Genomic DNA, 12,309 nt, shown 5'->3' with positions numbered 1-12,309 from the left:
AATAAATGTAGTGATTGTTTGATTTACAATTGTAAGGTCCTGGGTGTTTAATGTTAAGTTATACATTTCTTTAGAAATAATATTTGAAATATGCAAAGCAGGGCGGCATTCATTTCAACTTAAAAATCATCAACTTAACTTTCAATAACTATAGATAAATAAAAAACAAAAGTTTGATAAAAACTTTAAAAGAAATACCTTTAGAAAAATTCTTTCTAAATAATATTTAAATAAAACACAATCACTTCGTCTGAGTGATTCTGTAAGAAATTCTAAACTTTACAATTTTACAAGTTAGGTGAAAAGTAAATATCTACAATAGTGGTAGGGAATTAAGGAAATTCTAAATCTAAAGTTTGAGTCCTAGAACGTAAACATCTGATCATTAGATCAAAAGTTAGTTTTAGATTTTTCGTTTATTGCTCACTGTACACTAAAAGGAGATTTTTTTTCCTTTTGAAATTTTGATTTTAATGCCCTTACTTCAACCTCCTTCGAGTTATGCTTACTTTATAAATTTAATCTCAACTTTCTTTTCACTTTTAAACTGTAAAAGACTTTTTCTCCATTTGTAAATTATGAAAAAAGTTATTAATTTGATTGCGTAAACAGTTAATTTATTAAAATTGAACATTCTCAATTAATTCCTTTTAATAGTCATTTATATTATTAATAATAATTATTTGCACAAAATTATAATAGAGGAAAGTTTGATTAGAAATTTAAAAGTTCTTGCTACAATAATTAGGGAATTTCTATTGACAAATTCAAGTAATTTTTTTTCCGGAGCAAAATGCATTTTTATTTAAAATGGAACAGTACTGACTTAACATTTATACGATAAAACACTCTCTAATCGCTAACGCCGATGACAGGAAAAAAATTTCTTTTTTTTTTCTTTTCCACAAAAAGTTTAGAACTTAAAATGTTGTTCTTTCATTATAAAGCAATAGCATAATATTCTCGTATCATGTAAAACTTGATAACGAAGTTACTTATCTACCGCTTTACAGTTATAAAATGAAATGATTATTGAATTCTACTTGCATTTTAAAATGTCAATGTCTCCATCGTTCAATGAATTTCACGATTATTTTTATAAAACTGTGTATAATGAACATTTCAACTAAAATAATTAGTACAAAATAGCTGCTAATAATTCTCTTAAACATTTATAAATATTATACATTTATAAATTTCAGCTTTTCGCATTATTGCTAAATAACCTCTACGTCGAAAAATATTTAAGGAATTCCATAATAACTGAAAATTAAATAAAACTTAAAAAAAATTGTAAATGGTTATCGAGCAGAACCATTAAGTTTAATTAATGAATATAGAATTAGTAGCAAAGTCAATGCTGAACAATAATTTTTTTTTTTAATCTTTTAAGTAAACAAACTTTATTGTAATAATCATTTCATTATTAAGGATTAGAGGTTATTGTGAAATTATTAATTTTAATAAGTGGATGAGTAGGTAAAGAAGTTCACTACTCGAAATACGCGTATACATTTAATGAAAGTTATGAAAATACAGAAGGGGGCTATGGAGGTAATAATATTTAATTTTTTTTTATCTTAGTTTTATTACGATCTTCTAAAAAACGCTAATAAACACAATTATGTTAACAAATACAAACGATTATGTCGGAGCTATAACAAAAAAATACGCTTTATATTTCATTTAATGCAGAAGAATCTAATGAAGATCACCTTATTTGAAACTCTGAAATGTGACACCCATATATAACTTGGTGAATGATAGATACGTGATACCGAAAACTAAACAAAAACATAAGCACACAGCTGTTTGGCGATTTGCGAGACGCTCCTTCAACGCCGATAGATATTTTCGCCAACCCCTTTACAATCTACGGTATGTTTTGTCAATACGCTAACCGTAAAGCCCACTAGTCTAAAATTTTGGCGATTTGTGATGACTTTTTAAATCATATCCCACAACACAAAAATTTATTTTAAAATAAATTAGCTCATGTTCTTGAATGAAAGTTAAAAATAAAAAAGATAAATATTTTATTGAGTAACATAAATGCAAATATTTTAATCAAAAAAATTGTATGGGGTCTAAAATGATTTAAAATAAAACAAATGCAGTATATTTTTAGTCCTAAAACATTTATATTTTGTGCATTAAAGAGATTTTATGAATTTCACATCTTAAAATAGTTTTTTGAGCACTTTAAGTTACAAAAAATTAGAAAAAGTTCCAAAACAGCAAACAGTTTAAAAAAAAAAAACATGCTCCAATTTCACGTGTTATAATAATATCGGATTAAAAGTATCGAGATTTTAAAAAAATGTGGAAATAACTAGTAGCAACTTAAAGGTAAAAGAATATTGAAAAACATAAGATTGAAAATGAAATCTGAACAAATAAAACACTTCAAAACCAATGATTAAAATGCTTGATTTGAAAATCATAAGTAGTTTTAACACGAGATTAAAAATATCTGGATTTTTAAAACTCCGTTGAAAAGTCTAACAATAAAAAGACTTAATATTTGCGATGAAATCTGCACAATAAAGCGCTCATTTAAATGTCATAATATATATTAAAAATATCAGGATTTACATAACCATGTGAATATGTGTAGCAATAAGAGACAAAAAAATACTTAGGGAAACGATATGAAAAACGAGTAAAAGTCAAAACTTAGTTATGAGTTAAACTTAGACAAACATACTTAATGAAACGAGCATACACATTCAGTATGTATACATTACGAACAGTATATATTTCCACCTATAAAATGTAATACTATATACATAAAAATATGTATTAGTTCATTCCACAGCAAGAAGATAATTTTGAATTCCCCGCTATGTGAATGTTTTAACAATATACAGGGTGTTCCAAAATTATCTTTACAACTTCAAAAATTCATAACTTCGAACATAAACAAGATATTTTTATTCTGTCTTTTGCATGTATTACTGCAACTAATAAAGTTTTTTTTCAATAGGCTGAAAAGTTATAAGTGAGGATGTGGACACCACAACAGAAAGCTCAATGCGTCTCATGGTTCATAGAGACGAAATCAGATACACAAGTTCAACGGAACTTCAGGACAAATTTCCAAAGAGATCCACTATCCAGACCCTTCATCCGTGCATGGCACACAAGCTTCATGAGCACCGGATCAGTATTGCATAAAAGTGGAGCCGGACGACCCAGCACAAGTCCAGAAAATGTGGAGCGAATACGGCCATGAGACGCATTGAGCTTTCTGTTGTGGTGTCCACATCCTCACTTAAAAACTTTTCAGCCTACTGAAAAAAAAACTTTATTAGTTGCAGTAATACATGCAAAAAACAGAATATAAATATCTTGTTTATGTTCGAAGTTATGAGTTTTTGAAGTTGTAAAGATAATTTTGGAACACCCTGTATATTCTAGCCTTGGTAACAAAAACCCTCCCAGCAAGGAAACAGAAGCTGTAGATTATCACAAAATCTGGTGATTAATTAATTTTAAAGCAAATAAAACTGTCCAATAAAATATAAATCAAATGAAAATCATCTCTCCCCCTTTTGAAAAGACTGCCCTCCGACCTTCTGACATCTAAAACAATTCACGAGGCTACAGCAGCAAGCATGCAGGGCTTCAATAACACAATTGCAGAAAAAATTTTGCAACGGACTCTGGTTAAATTTTGTTCTCCAAAATATATTTATAAAAAGTGAAAACACATTAAAAAAGAGGGGGGAAAATATTTTTTTAAGGAAAGAAAAAAGAGTAAACTTTTCACCTGAATTTTAAAATGCTATTTCTCTTCTAATTTCGAACCTGAGGTAATATTATAATCTGATATGTTTTTATTTTATACTTAGAATAATTTGATATGATGATCAGAAGCATTAATGATGGATTTATTTCCTTTAAGTACTGTTTAAGCTTCAAATTAAAGATGCGAAAATTCTGTGTAGATATTTTCATCTATCCTATGTTTACAAGTGCAAATTTTGTAACATGTATGTTTGGGTAAACTAAAGAAGTTCGTTGTATAAATATTAAATGATTGCATAAATTACTGTATAAATATTAGATGCTTTAACATTGTTTTATTCAATCTTTCTTTTAAGCATTATTATATTTTTAACATAAATTTAAGCTTACATTTTTTGTATTTAATTTTCATCTACTATTTGCAAATTTAAATTTTGCTCTTAGCTTTGCCCTTTGCGGAAACAATGCACAATTAGAGCTCGTAATGCAATATAACCAGTTGAATTTCCTTCCCAGCATTAGAGATCACCTTAATGTGTTTCAAATATTTACAGAGAAGACAAAACAGTTCAGAGGTTTTGTCCCATTCTAGTTGCGTATTCTATAAGAAAGTATAAAGATTTATGAATCAAATTGTTGAAAAGCTTCAGAGTGAAAAAGTATAAACTGTAATAGAAGTCTATCAGAAGATTTGTGAGGATGCAAAAAGCTTTTTCTGGCATACTTTTGTAACAGAATATGTGTAGTTAAATATTAGATTAATATTGTTGCGCAGCAAATATTTACACGTCAAAAAGAAAGTTTGATAATGTTAGAATATTCTTTTCTTCTATTTGATAGAATATTTATTTATTTTTAAGTTAGAAAGCATTAGAAATAATCTGTCACCAACCTTTAAATTTTAAGGAGAGCATTGTGTTTTGTTAGACCTTTTTTTAGCATGTAAAAGAGTAACAAGAAATTAAAGAATATTATGCTTAAAATTTTGATTTCGAAAATTGTAATTTTTAATGCTTTCAAAAAATATAATTCCATTCCTTCAAACAGAAGATAAAAAGAGATCATAAAAAATTTTATGATTTGAAAATAAAAATGTACTTATGTGAAAGCCAAGATTGACAATTTCAATGAGCATAATTTATTAATAAATAAAACTATTTTATTATTGATGTTCATAACCATCTCACGACAGTTTACAAAGGAATGAAAATATGGAATAGTTCATTCCAAAAAGACAACACCATCAACTAACTAAATCCAAATGATTTTTTTAATGTCTTGGATTTGATGATGAAGAAAAGTGAGAGAGATAGGGTGGGAAGCAGATATAAGGAACATCAAACAATTCAATGAAAATAATAAATGAAAATTTTACACAAATGAAACAACTTTGACAGCAAGATTTCAAGTGTACAAATAAATACACTATGATAGTATAGGATCTTATGGCTTCAGATTCAAAAAGTTATTATAAAATTTTGACAAAGAAAGCAGGTAAATTGTAAGGAGCAAAAAGTGTGTAAAATTTTAATAAAATTAGTAAAAGCATACAATAATATAACAAAGCATTAAAACTATAACTAAAACTATATGCACTTTGAATAAAACAAGCTTAACAAATCACAAAGGCTATCACATGTTCAAAAAGCAATAATACATAACGCCTTTTAAAAAAATACTTTGCAACAATCCAGTGTGGTAATTGTACATAAAAACAAACAACTATCATTGGCACAACAGTTAAGATCTTTACTAAATGTACAAAATAACTTATTTAAATTCAGGATTATTTTTCTTGCATTGGAGCACATCTGGAGTAAAAATTTAAATTTTAAAACATTTATATTAGTTATTTTAACATGTAGAATTTTTTAAATGATTATAAAGCACTATTTACTGCAGAAATTATTGGATATTTCTGTTTATGGCATTAATGTATCTGCATAGACATAATTTCTTGACGTCAAAAATTCGATTAAGTTAAAAATCTCTTATTCACAATTGTTTCTTCAAAAACAAACCATAAAAAGGCTGCAACTTTGCAAGAATCAGAAATGAAATATATGGCAGGCAGTTATAAGGAATCAGCTGAAAAAGAAATAAACATTAGCTTTCAAACAATAAATTTAAAGATGTATAATACTAACAAACTGATAGATTTTTATTTTTTCATATCCACTATAGCTGTAACACAAAGTCAAACAGTTATATAAAAAAAAATATTTTTTTAAATATTTCTAAGACAAAGTGTTTTTCTTTTCTTACTTTCTTATGAAGGGTGCTTATAAATAAGTTGAAGGCTCTTAAAATCCTTTTTACTAAATTTACTGCATTGAATACGCCATATTAGACTGCATTGTAAAATGAGAAAGGTAATTAGTTTTAATATTTAAAAAACAAACATGCCAATTTCAAGGACTATTTTGAAATATTTCTTTCTAATTATGCTTGTAAAAGTAAATTTCTTTTTTAGAATCATTTTTCTTCCTTTAAAAACAATAAAATATTTTACTTTTATTTTTAGAATCTTATTTTCATAATCTAGAACTATTGCCAGATATATTTTAGGTGTCCAGTATATATGTTTAATCCACAATTTTAAAAATAACCTTTTCAAAATATATAAGTATAACTTTGGCATTTCTTTTACATTAAAAAAATATAGCATTTCGTTTTTCGTGAAAAAAAAAATTTCTTTTTTAGATATTAATATATCTCAAATACAAAATAAAACAGTTAAATTCTTTTTATTATCCAAAAAGTATCGTTTACTATTACTTATTTTCCATCTCTCAGTACATGTCGAAACCAGCTAAATTCAAAATCAACTTTTAATGTATATAAAAAATTCATTAACTTTTATCATTTATCTAAAAAAATAAACACATAATTTATAGTTAAATAAGTAGCAAAAAATTAATTATAGCTTAAATAAAAAATAAAAGGAAAAAGTCTTGTTATTTGCTGAAATTACTAACACCATGCTGAAATGAGAGATATATTTGTTGTGTTAGTTATGCAAAATTTACGAAAAAGAATCTAGTATATTGTGATATTAAACCATTTATTCAGTTTAATATGATTTTCTTAGTTTTTAGTAATAAAGCTTCAAACATGGTAACATATTTTATAATTAAACATAATGTTAAACTTAAACAAAAGGACAAAAGGCACTTCTCTGTCCAGACAATAGAACATCTCTGTCATAAATAGTTCTTAACATAATCTTGTTTAGCATACATAATTTTAAAAAATTACATGTACAATGTTATTCTGTATAACTGAAATTTCTTATCTGCTAGTCAGATAATTGGTCTTTTTAATATGTAGAAACAATTAACAATATTGATATATTTCTTGAAAAGGCAATTTATGTAGAATGATATTGCATAATAAACATTTTTTAAAGCATAACTTTTGACAATTAAGTTGAGGCATGCAGAGGTAAATGAATGCCTAAGACAGCTGCTTCTTGAATGTTAAAATTTTTTAAATTGTCTAATACTTCATTAATAAATTAGGTTTAAAATCATTGTTTAATCTACGTAAAACATTTTGCATGGACCAAACAAATTTTTTAACGGATGAAAAGTTTAAAAAAATTTAATTTTATCACAATAAAAGGTTTAAAGTTGCACTGAACTCTTGCATACTTTAACAACATTGTATTAACGGAGAGTCATAATCTGGAATAGACTAAAGTAAAGAAAGAGTTTAAAAATATTTCGCTATATGATAATTTATCTTTTTTAAATAAATATGGATTTTACAATCCCTATAATTTGGCTTTCTTATGTTCTTATGACTTTTGTTTTTGCATAAAATATAGTTACCTAGCACCGCTTAGTTCCGCTACTTTATTTAGATAAAAGATAATTGATTTTAACTTTTGTTTGGTGCACTAAGAAGCACCTGGCTCTAGTAATATTGAACTTTTTTACTCAGAACTCTTTTCACATTGAAATTAAAAAAAATCTAAAATTCATAGTTTTAGTTAGAATGTTACACATAAATGTACAATATTGATTTTAAAAACTAACAACAGATGCAATTTTCCCAGAAATTAATAAACATTGCATTTAGTTTTATCGCTACTAAAATTTTAGAAAATGCAGAAATGCTGACACATAAAACATGTTACATAAAAATAGCAATGACAGGGGTTGGACAAAATACGATTCTATCCCCTGTATCTTCTAACATTTAAGTACTGGCATTAAAAACATACATATTAAAAAAAAACTATACAATTTGCTTTCTAATGTTCTCCATATCTACATTACATTTTATTCTGTGACAAACGTTTAAAACAACCTTATTAAATTTTTCTAATTACAAACCTTATTCTTTAGGAGCTTCATGAGGTGCTGGTAATTTTTCCCAACTTGGCTCGACTCCCCAGATTTGTCGAGCATATTCAGCAATGGTACGATCACTAGAAAACTTTCCAGATGAGGCAATATTCATAATAGCCATTTTTGTCCATTCCTCAGTATTCTAAGAGGGAAATATATGCAATGAAATTATCTATATTGTTAAAATGTAAGCTAAATACTTAAACTTTTTTTATTACAAATATTCTGGAAATCTAACAAGTTAAACCTTAACGGATAGACAAACATTGCAATTTTTTCCTTTAAGTTTAATCTCCAAAAATGACAGTTGCTGTACACCACTGCATATAAAGTTTTTCAGAAAAAAACTTAGCTTTATTATTATCTCTTTTAGCTTTTAGAAAAAATCTACATAGGTAACTTTCTACTTTTTTTTTAAATACAGCTTAGAATGACAATGCCTACTTTGTTCGAAGCAAGCAAATGTGAGCGCAAAAAGTTATATCTAATATTGGAACATAAAAACTTACAGTGAACATGTCGCTGACTCTTTCTTGACACTTTATATAAGCATCAAAATCGGCAAACAGATAAAACCTAAAAGAGAGAGAGAGATTGAGGTGTTAAATAAGAATGTAAGTTAAAAGCTAAAAGGTTGAATATTTAAAAAGATTTCTATTTTTGAAAATAGAATTTTGCTATACTGTGTGAAGATTAAAAAAAAAAACAGTTCAATTATTAAAAATTATTATGTTACCTGTCATGGTTTAGTAGGATATTTGTCAAATCCTTAAAACAATCTGGGTTGTTAGGACTAAAGTAGCCACCGCTGATTTGATCAATGGCTTGTTTTAGTTCACTGTTCGAATTGTAGTAATCCCATGCATTATACCTATGAATCAAAATTTTATACAGAACATAATAAAAAATAACAGCAGATGTGCAAGTTTTAAGAAAATTGCAATACTAGAGTTTCAATGTTTCACACAAAAATTAAAGCCAGTAAAACAAAATAAAATAATTCTGTTAAAAAATAATTATAATACATATTTTTTCTAGTTTTCAAAGAATCAAATGTATGTGGTCAAACATTGACTAAAAATTCAACAAAGCACACTTGCTTGACCTTGACCTCATAAAAAATTAGTCAATTAATTAGCTAAGTTGTAAAGTAATGTATATGCATATTTAAACTCGTCAGTTATCATATTAGCAAATTTATGGAACAAAAGTGGATATTTTGGAATGGTTTATTAAAAATATTAATTGATAGTTATGTTACAAAAGGTTTCGTTGAAATACTTTTTAACTAGGTATTTAGTTACTTTGAATTTGGTGCTTAAAATACAGTAGGGAACCGATTATCCGGAACGATCGGGACCATCGCTATTCCGGATAACTGATTTTTCCGGTTTTCTGAATCGCTACAAAAAGCCGTTTTTTTAATTGTTAAACCCAACTAAAAAAAAAAAACTTTTTAATATAATCTTAAAAAGAAGAAAAAACGATGAAGTAATACACTAATGATTATTTCCAAAATGATGGTAAGGTAAAAATCTTTCCAAAAAGAAAGAAAATTTCTAAAATATTAAGAGGAAAGAAAAATTTTTTTTTAAAAAATGGCGAGAAAATTCATTGAATTTCGTTCCGGTTTTTTGGTTTTCCGGTTTTCTGATTTCCGGATAACGGGTTCTGTACTGTATTATTTATGCTTTTGTTTAAATAAATAAAAAAAATCTGGATTTAAAAAAAACCACACACAGAAATCAAGAAGCCTGCTTTGCTCTTTAAAAATTAAAATCTAGCGTTTTTCCAACTCTGAGGAATATTAATATTTGTTAAAAGCTGGATTTAGAATTGGTTTTAGACAAGTTTGATTTAGAAAAGATGAAAGTCTACTTGTGCATCTCTAGGTCAAAATCTTTTAAAGGAAATCTGATGATCTATTCCATTTTAAAAATACAGACTTAACATATCTTTACACAGAAAATGCAGAATAAATTTTCTTCAAAAGCTTATTTTGTTTCTTAAGTTATGATGCACATGTCGACAAAATGGTTTCACCAATTTGCAGTTACATTTAATTATTTAAACTCAAACACGCTAAAAAGTGCACTGCAGGAGCATGAAGAATACAAAATAAGACGTTTTCAAAACATATCCAGTGCTTTTTGCAAAGGTACATTAGAATCAGTAATTTTAAAATGGACTAGAATGGAACAACACACTTTCATTAACTTTTAGCTCTGATATGAGACCAGAAAAGTTCACTCAATGTTCAGAAAATATTCATACAACTTCTTTTGCTTATCACTTTTTATAGCAAATAACAAAAAATTGGCAGTAGGTATAAAAGTTAAAAATTTTTATCCATAATCTTGATTAAACTCTTAGATTTTGGTCATAAAACTTGAATATTGATACAAATAACACTGTCCAAAACTTCTGAAAAAGTGAATTTTAACATACCCTTTTCGTTTGAGATCTTCAACTTCATCTACAGTCATTCCAAAAATGAAAATATTTTCAGTTCCCATTTCCTCCTTCATTTCAATATTTGCTCCATCTAATGTTCCAATAGTGAGGGCTCCATTAAGCTGAAAATATACACATAAAGATAAAAATGATTGGCTAACTTTTTTTATATAAGATCTGAACCTTGCACTATTAATTCATTTTATTTATGTTAGTTCATATGGGATACATATAAAACTAGCAAAAAAGGTATCAATTAATGATAAATTTTGTAACAAATATTTTGATTGTATAGTAGGTTGCTGAATAACGCGAAGGGGTTATGCTCTGCTCTAAAGAAAATCTAATTGCTCTAGTGAACAAATATATGTGCAATATAGGGAGAAGTAGAATAAAAATTAATCTTCTTTTAAATATTTACATATATAATTACACCAGTTCATTGTGTATTCCCTATTAAATGGCTAATGCTTACATTTATTTTTCTAAACAAAATCTGAGAATTATGTTAGAATTGTTTTACATGTAATGCAGAAATTATAATTATGATATATAAAGAACACAATTTTTTGTCACATTTAAAAACTCATTTTATATGGGAATCGGTTATGCTGGAGTACTGGATACATCATGTTATATACAAAAGAACTGGGAATATCTGTAGCACAAGTAATGTCAACTCAATTATCAAAATAACAGTGCTATCAATAATAAATTTAAAATAGACAATTTGTTTCCGAATATCACTGTCTTATGCAAAATAATATGTATGAAAAATTGGCTTATTTTATATTTATTTTTGAAATTATTTAATTTCAAAAATATACTCATTGGGCTATGTTAGCAATGGTACACACAATATTTTTGGTCTGATACGTTTTTAAAGAAGTGTATATTTGATGAGGTTTATTAATAACGATTAAAGTTTTGTTATAAATAAAATTAAGAATGAATTTTTTTTTTTTTATATGTTACAAATTAAGTCTATTTATGGAAGGAATGAGCTGTAAAAGCTAAACATATACAAGAGAAAAGTAAAATATATAGCAATTCAAATAAATTAAATAAGGTATGGTATTAAATGTTTTTAGGGGATTCTATTTTCACTAAAAAATGCTCATAAAAACTTAATAGCAGTAAATTAAAAGTATAAAATTAAAGAAAACATTTATCATTCAGTGATTACCATAAATTTCATGTTCCCAGTTCCAGAGGCTTCAGTGCCTGCAGTTGATATTTGTTCAGACAAATCAGCAGCAGGGATAATTTTTTCTGCTAACGTAACTCTATAGTTTTCAAGAAAAACAACCTTCAATTTGTCTCCAACAACAGGATCATTGTTCACAACATTTCCAACAGAACATATCAGCTTTATTATTTGTTTAGCTGTGTGATATCCTGGGGCAGCCTGCAGAAAAAGACAATGGTTATATAAGATAGATTAACAATATATAGAATATTTTGAACATGGAATTACAGAAAATACACTATAACAAAACATACATCTTCATAAGAAAATTCGAATTTACTTACAGTGTGCACTGATTGAAAAAAGACAATCCACTGACATACTTACTGATTTTGTTTATAATTTTTAATGTAAGAAAGTTTTATTTATTATGGATAAAAACATATAATTTTGAAATTTGAATCAAATATAGAAAATATGGAATGTTTGGAGGCATAAAAGCATGTTCACTCTGTTTCATTAATTTTTACTAAAGAGAGGAAGCATATGAGGACTTAAACT

General features: G+C 26.7%; 1 protein-coding gene across 1 annotated transcript in view; it reads right to left on the bottom strand.

Moving 5' to 3' along the window:
• Nucleotides 1-4,887: 4,887 nt before the first annotated feature.
• Nucleotides 4,888-12,309, bottom strand: part of Glyp (glycogen phosphorylase) — a 40,279-nt gene continuing 32,857 nt past the window's right edge. The window contains exons 14-19 of the mRNA XM_016062212.4: nt 11,746-11,967; nt 10,554-10,681; nt 8,842-8,976; nt 8,615-8,681; nt 8,091-8,247; nt 4,888-5,838 (exon numbers count right to left, since the gene is read on the bottom strand). Of these exons, the coding sequence (XP_015917698.2) occupies nt 8,092-8,247; nt 8,615-8,681; nt 8,842-8,976; nt 10,554-10,681; nt 11,746-11,967 (708 nt within the window). The 3' untranslated portion in view covers nt 4,888-5,838; nt 8,091. The remainder of the gene's footprint in view (nt 5,839-8,090; nt 8,248-8,614; nt 8,682-8,841; nt 8,977-10,553; nt 10,682-11,745; nt 11,968-12,309) is intronic.

The sequence above is a fragment of the Parasteatoda tepidariorum genome, chromosome 11 (genome assembly GCF_982258835.1).
Source record: "Parasteatoda tepidariorum strain Cologne lab strain chromosome 11, Ptep-v5.0, whole genome shotgun sequence".
NCBI classification, from domain to species: Eukaryota; Metazoa; Arthropoda; class Arachnida; order Araneae; family Theridiidae; genus Parasteatoda; species Parasteatoda tepidariorum.
Note: the sequence above shows the minus strand (reverse complement) of the source record. Positions and strands in the feature narration are given on the sequence as shown.